The sequence below is a fragment of the Sturnira hondurensis genome, unplaced genomic scaffold (assembly GCF_014824575.4).
Source record: "Sturnira hondurensis isolate 20B ecotype Veracruz unplaced genomic scaffold, ASM1482457v3 Scaffold0021555, whole genome shotgun sequence".
Classification (NCBI taxonomy): Eukaryota; Metazoa; Chordata; class Mammalia; order Chiroptera; family Phyllostomidae; genus Sturnira; species Sturnira hondurensis.
In genome coordinates, this window is record NW_028094186.1 from 5,751,263 (window position 1) to 5,766,923 (window position 15,661).

Here is a 15,661-nt window from a genome sequence, read left to right on the forward strand (position 1 = left end):
CGAGACAGTGCCTTTAGCTAAATAACGTAAGGGAATCGATTATATTCTTTCTGACTCGGCAAATGTTTAGAAACATTTAAAGAATAACACAAAGCAGGATACTAGAGATTAGAGTATATGGTCCGTCTTTGTAAAATGGATTTGATGTACGAGCATTCATATCTTTGAATCAAACAGCCTCAGAACGATTGCAATATATTTACTTTTCAATGACTTTGTTCCCTGGAGGCTGTGGTCTCTCCGGCCACAAGCCCAGCTACCCGAGCTGACTGTCCAGCAGCCTGGCCATGCAGATGCCACTGTGGGAGGGGTCTAGAGGCAGACAGTTGTGAGAAATGTCAAGTGCACCCGCTCAGAAGTTCCACTATGTTCTTAAAAATAGGTCTCTAGTAATCATTAAAGTTTTATACATTCCAGCTTTGTGCTGCTAATGCAGGACTTGGGGTTTTTTAAAAATAACTTTTTAAAATTACAGTTTACATGCAGTATTATGTCGTCTTGATTTCAGGCGTACATCACAGCGGCTAGGCAATCACATACTTTACAGAGCGGGTCCCTCAATATTTCCAGGACCCGTCTGGCACCGTACATAGCTGTGACAACCAGGATTTCCTTCTCAATGGTGACTGGCCTGCACTCAGTCCCGTGTCCCCCCTGATTTGCCTAGATGTGGGCAGTGAGTGGGAGACAGATCTCTGCAGCAAGGGGTTCCTGGCTGATCCTGGCCAGGAGGACTCGGTTCTGCTGGAGAAACGTTGTCTGCGCACCCCTTGGGTCCTGTGCCCAGGGCTGGCAGCAGAGGGTAGAGAGCGGGAAGGGTTCGGCCTGCTCCCTGGAGGTCTGGCCCTGCTGTTCTCAGATTTGAGACACAGCAGGTCCCTGGAGAGCTTGTGACAGGCGGCTTCCTCACCCTCAGGCCCACAGCTTGTGGCCCAGGAAGCTGAGCTTTGAATCCCTGAGGCTTCTCATGCAACTGATGCAAAGCCCACTCTGCAAAAGTTGAAGGTCTAGAAGTGCAGGCTACTTCCACCTGGAGGCTTAGAGGACCCAGAGTCAGGACCTTTAAGGAACCTTGGGGCTTGAGCAGGCTTCCTGGAGGGAGTGACTATCCCAATGTTCTCTGAGAAGTTCCTTGGCCACAGGGGGCCTGCGGGAACACAGTACTGAGGTGTAGAGACCGTGGCCTGTGGGAGGTCCATGTGCCTGGAGGGCAAAGGGTAAATTAGGAAGAGATGGGCAACGCAACAACCCCAAACCAACTCACAGAAACAGAGAACAAAGGGACAGTTACCACAGCGAGGGGTGGGGGGCAGGTGAAAGGGAGGAGGGGAACACAGTCAGTAATATTGTGACAAGTCTGCATAGTGGGCCAGTCGTGTGGTAAGCTATAAAAATGTCAATCAGCCCTGGCTGCTGTAGCTCAGTGGATTGAGTGCAGGCTGTGAACCCAAGGGTCACTGGTTCGATTCCCAGTCAAGACACATGCCTGGGTTGCGGGCCAGGTCCCTAGTGGGGGGGTGCGTGAGAGGCAACCACACATCGATGTTTCTCTCCATCTCTTTCTCTCTCCCTTCCCCTCTCTAGAAATCAATAGATGAAATCTTTTTTAAAAATGTCAAATCACTGTATGGTATATCTAAAACTAATATAACCAATGTAACGTTGTATACCAACTATACTTAAGTTAAATTACTGTTATTTTTACAGTGATGAGCAGTGAGTCTGTGAAGTTGTGGGGGGCATGGGACGGAAACGGTATTCTCAGGGAAGAGAGAGGGCCAGGAGGGGGGAGAGGGAGGCAGACAGGGGTGGCCATACTTCCTGCCTGACCTTAGTCACTGTGGTGGTACTGTCACATGCTTCCATTTCCAGTCCCCAAGTGAGAAAACAGACTCAGAAAGAGCTGGGTGAGCCGGCGGGGTCATGGCAGAGCTGGGCTCCAATCTCTGCCCCAAACGACCAGCCCTTCCTGGGTGGTGCGTATTGAATGAGACGATGCTGACTCCCAGGGCCCCTGCTTGTCCCCTTGTGTGTTCCCATTGTATGTCCTTGACAACTTGAATTTTTGCTCCGGCCTTGACCTCTGCCAAAAGCAACTTGTTTACAGCCTTCCTATCTTTGCCCTGATTAGCGCTAGCAGTTAAGGGCCAAAGTATACCTCTTATGTTAAGGAGGAAACTATAGTTAATAACAAACGCAATGATAATAGCAACAAGCATATCAGACGATTACAACGCTCCAGTGCTGTATATGGATTCCTGCCTACAGCTCCCACAATACCCCTGGGAATTCGTGCTGTTATTGTCCCCAGGTGTTGGATGAGGATGGGGCTCTCTCCATCAGGATGGTCATTGGCCGCATTAACAAATGACCTCCAAATCTCAGTGACTTAGAGCCACACAGGTGCATTTCTTGTCCGTACGACATGGCCACTGCCGACCGGCTGTGGCTTTGGTCTACACCGTCTTGGTGCTGGGTCCCAGGCTGACGGCGTGACCTCTCTCTCTGGAACATGGCTGTTCTCAGAGCAGAACAGGAGCAGAATCAGTCTCCTGCACTGACTCTTAAAGATTTTGCCAGCAGCCACACATTCTTCCCACCTACGTTTCATTGTGGTTCAATGGGGAGGGGTGTGCACTCTTCCCCTGGGGAGGCTGGGGCAGGGAGGGCTAACGGGGACTCGGTGAGCTGTAGGTGACACGTCAGCACCCCTGTGGGGGCTGGAGTCCTGACCTCCCAGGTGCTTCCTTGCCCTCCGCCTTCCACTTGGCCAGAAGTGTGCGGCTCCGAACGCCTCACCCTGCATGCCCGAGGCATCGCAGGCGGGGAGATCGGGCGCCTGTGACCTGTGCAGAGACTGTCATCCCTCGTTTCCACTTCTCTGTAGCAAAGCATCCGAGCAGGGCCGGTCTGCCCAGGGCCGGTCTGCCCGACGAAAGTCGGCTGAGCTGAGCTAGCAGAACCCCGAAAGCAGAGCAGATCCCCGAATACCCAAGTCGGGTCCTGGTCCTTTTTGACGACTGGAGGGTGGGCTCTATGTCCCACCCTCAGGTGTGGCTCGAGAGGGAAGGGATGGGAAGGAGACGGGTATTGGTTCAAACCGCCTTGCTCTGCTCTCCGGCACGTGGCGCCCAGAGGGGCCCACATGTCGTCCACTCTCAGACCAGGAGTGTGGATTGAATGGAGGAAGAAGGAAGGAATTTAATCCTCACCAACCAGCTACCTTAAGAGGTAGATGTTATTGTCCCCTTTGTACACAGGAGGAAACAGGGGCTCCAGAGGTGCAGGAACCCCTGTTTGTCGGCACTCACGCGGTGCCATTGTGCCTCAGGCTTGGCGGATGTTCTCTTCCCTGACCCCCGGAGGTGGTTCTATTGGCCCTTCCTCCGAACATGGGGACAAAAATAATGCTGCCTCTGGGAGAAGCTCTCCCACGTGAGACACACAGCGTGGCAGCTGGCATGCAGGAGCCCCTCAGTAAACATTAACCCCGCCTTTTTCGTCGTCCTGGTCTGCTCTCGGTCGACACACCAAGTCGTCCAGACTCCAACTGCAGGTCAGAGTTTGCGCTCATAGTGACCTCCCTAACCTGCCCTCGGTCCTGCCCCGAGTTGTCCCAAAGCACGGAGGACCAGGTGTCCCACAGGAACGCAGGGCTTAGCGATGCTCCCGAGCCCTCGAGGTGGTTGCAGTCAGGGCTCCCCCGGCCCCAGTTCACCCCAAATGCTTCCCTCCTGCTGCATGTGCGGCTTTTGCGGTTCATCTCTGAATGGCCCTGGCTGCTGTCCCAAGGCCAAGGTCTCCAGGGCAGGCGTTTCTCTAGTAACCCCCCTTTGAAATGCTTATTCTGGAGGATATTGGTGTTTAAATATCCCAGAAGGAGACCAAGCTCAGATGTTGAGGGGAAGGGAAGGAAGGAGGGAGACGATGGAGTCTGTGATGCTACCTGGTCCTCATCTGGGTCCATCTGTTGAAAGATCATTTTTGTGCTTCTTTTACTATTATCGTCATTTTCTTGTCTTTTCGTTATTCAAATTGCAACCCTGTTAGGATGGATCCTTTGGGTAAGTAGCGCATCCCACGCACTGGCATTCCCCAGGTTTTTAAAAGCATCCATGGGTCCAGGGTGACGTGGTACCTTGCTCTGATGACAGCGTACCCGGCATTGCTCCCAGCTAGGGGTTGGTGAGACGGGGAGGCCTCAGGGGGTCCCAGGCACAGCTGACCCTAAAGACCAACCTCTCTTCCCCCAGAACGGCCGAGGCATCCAGGAAGAAGAAAGAAAATCGGAGGAAATGGAAGCGCTATCTCCTGATAGGCCTGGCTACTGTCGGAGGCGGGACGGTGATCGGTAAGACCAGCTCAAGGGGAGGTGGGGGCGCGTAGGTCCACACAGTGCAGAGTGAGGGACGGTGTCAGTCTGGAAGTGGAGAGGGCAGGAGACGAGTGGGACGGTGCTCCTGGGCACATAGTAGGTGCTCCTTCGGCAGTGTATTCGCTAGTGTTGTTAGAAGCCTTCGTAGAAGATGGTGGACAGCTGATGGGGGAAGAACCCAGCAGGGCACGTCCGCACTCCTGCCTTGACCGCGCTTTCCTTGCAGGTGTGACCGGGGGTCTAGCTGCCCCTCTTGTTGCCGCCGGGGCCGCGACGATCATCGGCAGCGCCGGGGCAGCAGCTCTGGGCTCAGTGGCCGGCATAGCTGTCATGACCTCGCTGTTCGGTGCCGCCGGAGCTGGCCTGACAGGTAAGTTCGAGAGCAGTGGGGAGCTGTGAGGGGTTTTCAGCCAGGGCGGCCCAGCCTCTGAAGGACACACCCAGATTCTTCCCGGTGACACTGATGGCTCCCCAGGAGACGAAGGAGGAGCACATGGCTTTTCTCATGCCAGTTCCGGCCTTACCAGAACTTGGCAGCAGGCTTCACCGAGAACTGGGCGAGCGCTTGGCATGGGTCGGCGTGAGGGTTGAGTCTGAGAAACGGCACCTCATGCAGACTTCCTGAGAAGGGGCTCGGTGCACCTGCTTGCCTCCGTTTGGGAAGTTTCCAGACGGGCCTCCTTGTAGACCTTTGAGCCCCCTCATGTAAGAGAGCACGTGACCCCCCTTCACGTACCAACATCTTCTGGGGGCGTCTCCCCAAATCATGCGTCAGCAGCCCCCAACTCCACAGAGGTTGCTGTTCCACTCTTCCAGAGGCGTGTCACTCTCTGCGCTGAGGATCTTGGTCAGTCTGATCCCCTTTTACTGAAAGGAGCGCAGTGGGCCTCCGAAGCCTGCGGACAGGAAAAATGACCTGGAACCAGCTGAGTCAGGACAGAGTGGCAGTTACACGCCTGGGTCCTCTGTTCCACCCTGGCGCCGCACTTGGGGGCCGGCCGGCCTATGGAAGCCTCTTACTCCCTTCCATAATTGGGGGCAATAATGCCACCTGCCTTAATGAGTTGAAAAATGAGACATTTGTCCTAGGACAGGGCACACGGTCGGGGCTCACTGTGCACAGGGCGAGCCCAGGGAGCCCCCCTCTGACGAACGTTCCCGGGGTCCGCAGTCACCTCCGTTCCCATTTGGGTGTCTGGGTCTGTAGGATACAAGATGAAGAAGCGTGTCGGGGCCATCGAGGAGTTCACGTTTCTGCCTCTGACGGAAGGCAGGCAGCTGCGCATCACCATCGCCATCACGGGGTGGCTGGCGTCCGGCAGATACCGTGAGGACCGGGGCGGAGGGGAAAAGGATGGCAAGGGGGGTGGGCAGACGTCGGCCGAGCTGGGCCTGCTGCTGTGGCCAGACCCTGGCCTAGGCTCTTGCCTGTGTATGTTTTTAGAGGGTGGGGAGGGAAGTCCCACTTTGCTGAGGAGGAAACGGGCTCAGAGCAGTGAGGGGACTTCATCCCACGTCCATCTACTCACCCATCCACCTGTCATCCCTCCCTCCATGGTCCCCTCATCCAACTATCTGTTCACCCGCCCACACATCTAGCCACACATCCATCCATCATCCATCCATCCAGGCGTCTGTGCATCCTGCTACTCTCCCATCCATCTACCCTTCCATCTGTCCACCCACCCTTCCGCCTCTCCATCTGTCCGTCCAGCAGTATGTGTAGGACACGACACACACCGTGTGCCAGACCCGGAGCCAGCCCCCAGGCATTTAGTGGCGAGTGACACAGTTGCGGCTTCCGCTCCTGTGGAACACCTGGTCTGAGGCAGCAGACAGACCCGCTAATCAAATGACTATCACAAGGAGCTTTGTGGGCGGCACAATAGGGGGAAGCACCAGGCATCTCTTTGGAACTCGGGAAAGGCTCCTAGAGAAAGTGACCTTCAGGCTGAGGGTTGGCTGGGGGTCAGCTGGGTGAAGAAGGAGCAAGAAATGCACCCCAGGCCAAGAGGCAGCATGTACAAAGGCCCGGGGGCACCAAAGAACCAAAAGGAGCACAGGCTGCTGGAGCAGGGAGCTAGGAGGCAGCAGTGTGGGCAGGGCCAGAGCGGATCACGCAGGAGCAGGTGAGGCAAGGAGTTTGAATTTGTCCTGAGAGCAGGTGGAAGGTAGCAAAGGACTACGGACGCAGGTGAGAGAGATCAGTATGCCTTGGCTGTGTGACCTCAAGTAAATTACTGAACCTCTCTGTGCCTCAGCTGCTCATTTAGAACGTGAACAGCTTACTTGTTCCTGCCTCTCAAGGCAATTACAAAGATTACGTTAAACAAGATAACGTATCGAGGGCCCCTGATTTCTAACTGGCATTCCACCAGCATAGTTCCCTTTCCTGCTCTAACCTGAACAGGTGTGTCCTCCACCTGGTGGCACCAAGGACTGACAGCATGACCCGCTCCCTGCCTGGCCCACCTGTGCCCAGCGTGAGGCCCAGCACAGAGCTATCACTCAGAGGGAGGTGAGGGTGGGCCGGGGAATCCTGGGCACGCAGCCAGGCACGCACACTCGGAGCCCCACCCCACTCCCGGTTCCCAGATCTCAGGGACCCGAGGGCGGAAGCCACGGTCTTCTAAATGACCCAAAAGAAAGCAAGTGAGAAAGGCAGGTCACAGAGGGCCTGCATGTCGACTGGAGAGGTGACACCATCCTCAGGGCAGGGAGGGGGCCAGGAGCAGGGAGAGGGAGGCGGACAGTGGTGGCCATACTTCCTGCCTGACCTTGGTCACTGTGGTGGTGCTGTCACCAACCTTCCATTTCCAGTCCCCAAGTGAGAAAACAGGTTCAGAAAGAACTGGGTGAGCCCTCGGGGTCACGGCAGAGCTGGGCTCCAGTACCTCTGCCCCAAAGGACCAGCCTTTCCCAGGCAGTGCACGTTGAATGAGACGATGCTGACTCCCAGGGCCCCTGCTTGTCCCCTGTGTGTTCCCACTGTATGTCCTCGACAGCTTGATGCCAGCTTTAATGCAGGACATCAGAAGAATGCCACTTTCCTATGTAGTCGTTCATACTTAACTCTTTTAACTACTCTGTGAAGGGAGAGAAGTATTAATCCCCCCACTTCACAGACAAGTAAAGTGAGGCTCAGGGTGGCAGAGTGATGTGCCAAGGTCACCCATCTAGTAATGAATGGAGGAGCTGGGACTCGAACCCCAGCCGGCTGACTCTTAGGGCGGCACCACACTCCGTCTGGGTGCTCCATCCGCTCTGCCCACGGCTGCCACTCATCGGCAGGGGTGGGGCTCTTGTCTGCCCCCGAGGGTGAGTGGTCCCCGGTCTGAGAAAGTGGGGTGGGGCATCCTGTGGCACAGACAGGCGAGACCCCACCTACCCATGTCCTCCCAGGCACCTTCAGCGCCCCGTGGGCCACCCTGGCACACAGCCGTGAGCAGTACTGCCTGGCCTGGGAGGCCAAGTACCTGATGGAGCTCGGCAACGCCCTGGAGACCATCCTCAGTGGCCTCGCAAACATGGTGGCCCAGGAGGCCCTAAAGTACACCATGTTGTCTAGTAAGTCTCCCCGTCCCCACCGCCAGCAACGTGCCCACGGCTCCCAGCCCACGCTGGTACCATACGTTTGCATCCCAGGGGCCCCGCTGAGCCAGGCGCTCTGCCAGATGCTCGGAACGCAGAGGTTAAGGCTGCATTCTGTCTGAGAAGCACAGCGGGGGCTGAGAAGTTTGTGGGAGGAGGAGGGGACAGCCAGTCACATTATCACACAATGTATCAGCCACCCCAAAACTCAGCAACTTAAAATAGCACTCATTTATCCTAATAGCTCAGGAGCCCTGAGGCCTCACGGGGCTGACCTCTGCCGGGCTTGTTCATGCATCTGTGGGTCAGCTGGCTGTCCACTGACCGAGGCTGGCCTCATCTGGGACAGCCAGGGTGACGTGGCTCCACTCCACTTGTCTCTCGCCCTCCTGGGATCAGCAGGCCAGCCCACACCGGTGGTGGAGCACGTGAGAGGCCAGCCTCCATGCACAAGTCCGTCTGAGGTCTCACATCTCGTAACATCTCACTGGCCGAGCCCACCCTGGATGGGCAGGGCCTGGCAGAGTGACGAGGCCGAATGGGAGGGTGCCAGGTGGAGTGACTATTTGGGACCGTCTTTGGAAGCTCACGCATGTCAGACACCCGAACAGCAGGGATCTGGTCCATGGGTCCGACACGCGTGAGCTTCCACTTTCTCCTGTGGCACTGAGCGGTTTGACGGCCCCTGGAGAACCCACAGGTCCCAAGGGAGAGACACTGTATGCACTCACCTGGCAGCCATTAGCCAGCCAGCCACTTCCCAACAAGGACCCCCACCACCTACATCACTCCCCTGTCACCTTCCCAGGCATCGTGGCTGCCCTGACCTGGCCAGCCTCGCTCCTCAGTGTCGCTAGCGTCATCGACAACCCCTGGGGGGTGTGTCTCCATCGATCGGCAGAGGTTGGCAAGCACCTGGCCCACATCTTGCTCTCCCGGCAGCAGGTACCTGGGAATGGCTGCGGGCAGGGGCCCAGCAGGGGAGGGAGGGGGCTGCCTCGTGTGTGGATGTCGGCCCTAAAGACATCTGTGTGGAGGTGGCCCAGTGGCTTTGGGGGGTGGGGGATCTTCACTGCTCCTCCAGTTCAAGTCATGGAAGCATTCTGGGATAGACCAGTGAGAGTCATAGGCTGTGCATCCCTAGCAGGTGACTAGGTGAGGACTGAATAACTGAGACACCTGCAGGGATAGACGAGGCCAGGTGTTTCTTCCTGGAAGTACAGAGCGACCCTCTGAGCCCATTGTCAGTGGTCCAAATGCCAGGGAACGTGGTCCGGGTTACATCCGCATTCCAGACAGTCGGAGGCAGGAAAGGGGTGAAGGGCACGCCAGGAAGTCACATCTGTTGCTTCCCTTCGCATCCCTGGCCAGCATCAGCCCTGTGGCACCTTCCCTAGCTACCGGGGAGTTAGAGAAACTCAGTCTTTGGCTGGGTAGCCCGAGAAAGCTCAGGGGTTCTGTCACCAAGGCCGCGGGGGGTGCATGGGCGTCAGGAGATGGAGCGCAGCCTTGGCCACCAGTCTCCTGCAGAACCGGAGTGCACTTCAGTGGTTTTCTATGGTGGTAAGGTGGGGTGCGGGTGGTGTGCGGGTGGGGAGGGTGGGCACATTTACTGGCACAAAAACAAGGAGAAGGAATAGGCTGGTGAGACCAGACAACCTTTGGACTCATCTTCGCCTTCCCTCTCCTTCCAAGGAGAACTGCTACCCAGACACCCCAAATAACTTCCTTTTTCTTATGAGTTGCCTTTTCTACAAATTCTTTAGTCAGGAAGTTCCTCCTTACATCTAACTCACTACCTACCTTATAATGCAAGACCAACATTTCAGGTCCCACCTGCCTTTCTAGAAACAGAACAGCTGACCCTACCATGTCACTCTTGGCCTTTTTTTCCTGTTGCACCCGGGGTACCTTGCACTCCCTTCCCTGGCTCCAGGAGGGCCCCACGTCACTGCAGTCTTTTGCCATGAGGTGGGTGAGTCCTGTTTCTGGGGGCAGAAGAGACCGGCACCTGGATAACCCTGTGAGATGGAAGGGAATTAACCCGGCTGCCTCTTGGCCCCAAGGCAGCCAGATCCAGAGTCAGCTGTGCCCTGCATAAATGAGGGTCGGGAGTGACACACGCACCATTCATTAAGGTCAGGGCAGGCACTGGGGAATGTGCAAGGGCCGCCCTCGTCAGGGCTAATGTTTTGCCAGAAGTGGCTGTGTCCCATCTCAGACACCTGTGTCCTTTCTCCCTCAGGGCCGGCGACCTGTCACTTTGATCGGCTTTAGCCTGGGAGCCAGAGTCATCTACTTCTGCCTGCAAGAGATGGCTCAGGAGAAAGGTGAGTCTGGCTTACTGTCACAGGCGAGAACCCTTCCCAAGTTCACCCCCTAGTCCAGAGGTTCAGGAGAGGAGCCGTGAGTCTTGTGAAAGTGTTCTCAGTTTTTAGAATAGTTCACTGTTTCAAATAGCTTGAAGACAGACAAAATCATTAAGTCATTTGGAAAACTGTGTGTGTTTTTTGTATCTAAATTAGAGTGGATGCAAGATAGTCCTATAATAATGACGTTGGCCTTGGTGTTCCGATGCATGCTCTTGAATGGGAAGGCAAGGAGATGAAAAGTTCGAAATTGAGGTGTCGGCAGAGGCATGTGCACTCTGCAGGCTCTCAGGGCGTCTCGGGTGTGTCTCCTCCCGCTGCTGGCAGCTGCCGGCCTCCTTGGCACCCCTAGGCTCATAGACACATCACCCCAACCTCTGCCTCCATCTTCATACTGCCTTCTCCTTTCTGTCTTCTCTTATAAAGACAGTGCCATGGGTTTATTTCAGGCCCCCCAAATCCAGCATGGTCTCATCTCAGGATCATTAACTAATTACATTTGCACAATTTAATGATAGCTGCTCAGACACCTTTTCCATAAAAGGTCTTGCTCACAGATTCCAGGTGGACATGTCTTTTGGGGGTGGGGCACCATGCAACCCACTGCAGGTACCTCTGGGCGTGTGTCGGGCCCTCCAGGGGCATACTTCCCATGCCCGGGCATTGGAAAGCCTTGAGTGGGTGAGGTCTTCAGGGCAAAACGCCAGCTGGGGGCAGGTCTGTCAGCAGAGGCTGCCGTAGGAGGGGCTGGGGACTGAGATGCAGAGCTTGGAGCTAGTGGTCCCCTGTTTGCCTGACCCAGACTAGCCTCTCTCCTGGTGAAGCGCCGCAGCAGCAGCAGGGCCTGACGGCAAGAAAAGGAACTGAGACAGAGCATCCTTGTCCTGAGAGCAGAGGGCAGACGAGAGAGAGGCTGGAGTGATGCCCAGCAGTGTTACTCAGGGGGATTTCAAATGCATCTCAGAGCCTCAGCTTCCTCACTTATAAAATAGAGTTAATAATTCCCACCCCACGCACTTCCTTTGAGGAGCAAGCGAGGAACCCCACATACAGTATTTTTGCAAATCGTAAAGCCCATCATTGACCACATTCAGCTCAAGGATGTCCATTGGCAGCTTCTGGTCTTCAGACTGTCGCCAACCTAAGGCTACCCCTGAATATGTCGCTGGCCACTCCCCTTGGTTGGCCCCAGTGTGTGACCTGATTGCTGACCAACTGCTAACAAACAGGAGGGGTGGGAATGTCCGCCGTTGGCTGGACCTGAGAAACAACGTGATGAATTGGGGCTGACTGGCATTATTTTCAGTGTTGGGGTCACCAATGGACATTGGAGAGACCCTGGAGCTCAGGAGCATGATTCCTTCCCGTTCTTTATCTTTTGCTTAAGTGACTTGAGGATCAGAGCTCTTTTCTTGGTTGCAAAGGCAAGGTGGACGTGCCGTCCTTAGCAGTCACTATGGAGGGTGCTGAGCCCTGTATGTGAGCCCTGCAGTGGGCCTTCGGCTCCTCTGTGACATTTTGGAGGACCCTGAAGCCCCCAGTAGCTTCCAGTCACCTCCTTTGCACATCAGTAAGCAGTGGTGAGGCACCGCTATCCTATTTCCAATAGCCTTGGGTAACTTGGGACCGCCGTGCAGAAGGGCCTGGGGAGCCGCTCTGAGCTGTTTTCAGCGGGAGTTCCAGCCTGGGATCAGAGGTCAGGCAGCGACCACTGGGGAGACGGGGCTAAATCTAGAGTTCTGGTAAAGGTGAGCTTCCATTTTTACTGTGGACAGCACTGTGCCTTCTCTTTCTAAGTACATGCTCCCTCCTCCCCAGCATCAGCAGAGACAGAGCAAGTCAAAAAGCCATCCCTTACCTGCCTCTCCTGCTCTACCTGCCACAGATAATCCACATGGGACCTTATGGCACACTGGGAGGAGCCCCTGGGTACCCACACCATGTCTCCATCCTCAGCCCTTTGTTCCCTCCAGAAAATGGCTGTGTTGAGCCACAGCAACACCACTGACTCCTACTGCACAAAGCCACGTTCTCTGTCCCTGCAGCTTTGTGCAAATAACTATACTGTCCTAATCTCTGCTGAGAAAAATAGGGACATGGAACCCAGTCTCTGCTGTAAAAGTATGTGGGTTATAGAGAGGCAAGATGAGTGTATCAGTCAGCTATTGCTGCAGTGATGCTGCATAACAAACCACCCCCAAACTCAGAGGGTTATGACACCAAATAGTTGCATGCCCAGGATCTACAACTTGTCTGTGGTTTGGTTACTCTAGAATAGCCTGTTTCTGGCTATGAATTGCATAAGCATGGCCCCAGGCTGCAGGCTGGGCCCAGATCTGCTCCATGTGCCTTTGTCCTGTTCTTGTGTGGCTGAAGAGGCCGCAGCCACCAGGGCTTGCTTTTCTGCTCATCCATCACTAGAGTGCCAGAGCCACGCCAAACCACACATGCGCATTTAAGACCTCTGCTCCTGCAATATTTACTAACATTCTGCATCAGTTACTTATTACTGCAAACAACCTATCCACCCACAGTGGCTAAAAACATCCTGCATCAGTTTTTATTACTGCAAGCAACTTATTCAAACACAGTGGCTTAAAGCACCAATAACTGATTATTTGTCACAATTCTATGAGCGGACTAGGCAGTCCCTCCCCTCGTCTCCCTTATGCAGTTGCAGACAGAGCTGGAATGCCTGGGAGGTCTAAGGCGACCTCACTGCCTGCCCAGCCATTGGTGCTGGCCATCACCCAGCGTGCCTCAGTCCTTCCCCAGACCTCTCACACCCTCCAGTAGCCCCACCTGACCTCCTTCAAGATGGCAAGAGTGAAACCTGCATGGCCTCGTAAGGCCAAGATTCCAGAACGTATCACTTCTGCCACAGTCTCGGTTAAGACAAGCTGCAGGCCTGATCAGATTCAAGGATTCAAGGGGACGAAGTGAGGAATAGACTCCTCTTCTGGGTGGGAGAAGGGGCAAAGAATTTTCTGCGATTTTTAATCTTCCTCGTGTTCTGCTTGCCAGAGCAAGTGATGACCAAGCCCTGGGTCAGCAGTGTGAGGCAGAGTGCTCCGCCCACAGCGGGGCTGGCGGTGGGGTGGGGGAGGCGGTGGGGGGCGGGGTGGAGTGAGTGCTTGCCAGGTAGTAATCCAGACGCTAAGACTAACCCAGACTCTCTTGCTGGGGGAAAGGAAAGTGTGGGCTTTGCAGTCACCTGAGACCCGGTTCTGAGTCCTGCCTCTGCTCAGCTAGGTGGCCTGGGTGAGGCAAGGAGGCGGCCTCGCTGGACATGCATCTCTCCATTTGCAACAAAGATTCGTGTCGCATCTGGGCAGTGGCAAATGCCGGAGAGCATGGAGCCAACCCCATGCTGGGTCCTGGTCAGCACATCCTCCAGCTGCATCCTTCAGGTGGAGGTCGCTGCAGGTCCAGCGGGCGGCTGCAGACTCCCCTTGCTCTCTAAAGCTGCTCCCCCCAGGAGGGCCTCTTGAAAAGCTGTCATCCTCCGTGCTGTCATCCTTTTGCCCCTTTCCTAGTCACCTTTCCCCCAGCCCATGCAGCAGGCCATCTGCCAGGCTCCTCATTACTGAGAGCGATGTGATCTTATTAATAGGACCGAGTCTCAATTTAGAGGAGAAAGGCACATCTTTGGCTGCAGTTAGCATAAATTACATGGTAACTTCAGATCACTGATACAAGCCAAATCTTCAGCTCCCTTACGGATCCAACTGAATTAATTACCATTTTCTCTTTGGCTGTGGCAGTCGGAAATGAGTTCACCCATGAGCTGCCTCCAGAATGTGAGGCTGGAAACCGGAGGGAGGGAGCGATGGAGAGAGGGAGGGAGGCAGGCAGGTGGCCTCTGGGTGGCGGGGCTGGTTAGTGAGACACCGAGGCGTTCCTGCACCTCCACCTTTGGGGAGTTCCTGCACCTCCGCCTTTTGGGGGACGGCTCCCCAAGCAGCTGCCTTCTTGCCTCTTCCCTGGTCTCTGCTCCTTCCCCTGGATCTTTGTGGCCCATTGGTAAGAACTGGGGCTTTGGTATCAGGTGGACTTGGATTTGGGTCCTCACTTTGTCACTGACTGGCTGTGGGACCTCGAGCTGGTCACTTAATCTCTCAGAGCCTCAGCTTCATCACCTGAACGTGGGGCTGAGAACATTTACCTCGAAGGCAGGTCAGCAGACTAAAATGAGCTGATGAATAAGGAAAGTACCTGCCCTGAGTAGGGTGAATGTTTCTCCCTCTAACTCTAATCTGAGGACCTACTATGCACAGAGAACTGTGGTGAGTGTCACGTAGAAAGAGGAGCTTGTCATTTTTGTTCCCTTTCCAGCCCGTGTTGGTCTATGAACTCCACATAGGTGGGGTCTGCCTGTGCCCCACTATCTGCCTGGTGCCTGGCACATGTGGAGTGAGTGCTCGGGAAGATAGAGGAACTTGACTTTGGGTGAGGGATTCACACATGTGCTGCTGTGCTCCTGAGCCAGGTTCTAATTCACCATGTACCGAGCCAGGTACTGAGCATGTCCATGCAGGGTCTCAGTCAACCACACGGCAGCCCTAGGGGCATGTTCTCCTGGCTTCACAACTCAGAAAATGTGGCCTCGTGGGTATGACATGCAAGTCCTAAGTGCCAGAGTGGGAACTTGTGCACAGGGCGGTGCTCCAATTTGCAGAGGACCTCAGCCTTGAACAATGGTCTGGGGTCAGGAGCTAGAGGGAAAGGACTGACCAGAGGGTGAGTCAGCAGGGCTGAGACGGGCTTCTCTGGGGGGCCTGAGGACATTAGGTCCAGTGTTTCTGTAGCTGGTGAAAAGGGACTGAGGTGGAACAATGGGAAATGGCTGGCAGGAGCCTGGCACACGGCCTCCCTCGCCTGGTGAAGGAGTCTGAAGGTGCGGCCCCTGAATCAAGGAGTAAATGAGTAGTCGAGCGGGTCCTGTGGGCAGAGGAGCTAGGGGAAGGTCGGCCCCAGGCCGCATGTAGTTCGTCCCCGTAGGCGCACTCACACACACACTCAGATACACAGGGCAGCGACTCACCCACCCGGGGGCCTCCAACAGCCCCACTAGTCTCTAGATCAAGTGCAATTTCTCAGGCTGACTTACAGCCCCGCCCATGAGCCACCTTCCCCTCCCACCCCTGGGCTCCGGCGGACCGAGCTCCGTGTCCAGACAGACCACGTTCTCTCTCCACCTTTTCCAGATAACTCCTGCTCATTTTTCAGGTCTCACTTTATCTGGAAGCTTTCCCTCCCATAACAATACTAGATTCCAACAGTCGATTATTAATAATAGGTTCCAATAGCAATATTAATCATCATA

General features: G+C 55.2%; 1 protein-coding gene across 6 annotated transcripts in view; it reads left to right on the forward strand.

Moving 5' to 3' along the window:
• The window catches only part of TMCO4 (transmembrane and coiled-coil domains 4), a 76,729-nt gene that overhangs the window by 33,565 nt on the left and 27,503 nt on the right, over positions 1-15,661 (forward strand). For all 6 annotated transcript variants that reach the window (XM_037032723.1, XM_037032721.1, XM_037032726.1 and 3 more), the window contains 6 exons: positions 4,254-4,351; positions 4,602-4,745; positions 5,583-5,702; positions 7,778-7,942; positions 8,775-8,911; positions 10,212-10,296. In XM_037032723.1, coding sequence (XP_036888618.1) covers positions 4,254-4,351; positions 4,602-4,745; positions 5,583-5,702; positions 7,778-7,942; positions 8,775-8,911; positions 10,212-10,296 — 749 coding nt within the window. The remainder of the gene's footprint in view (positions 1-4,253; positions 4,352-4,601; positions 4,746-5,582; positions 5,703-7,777; positions 7,943-8,774; positions 8,912-10,211; positions 10,297-15,661) is intronic.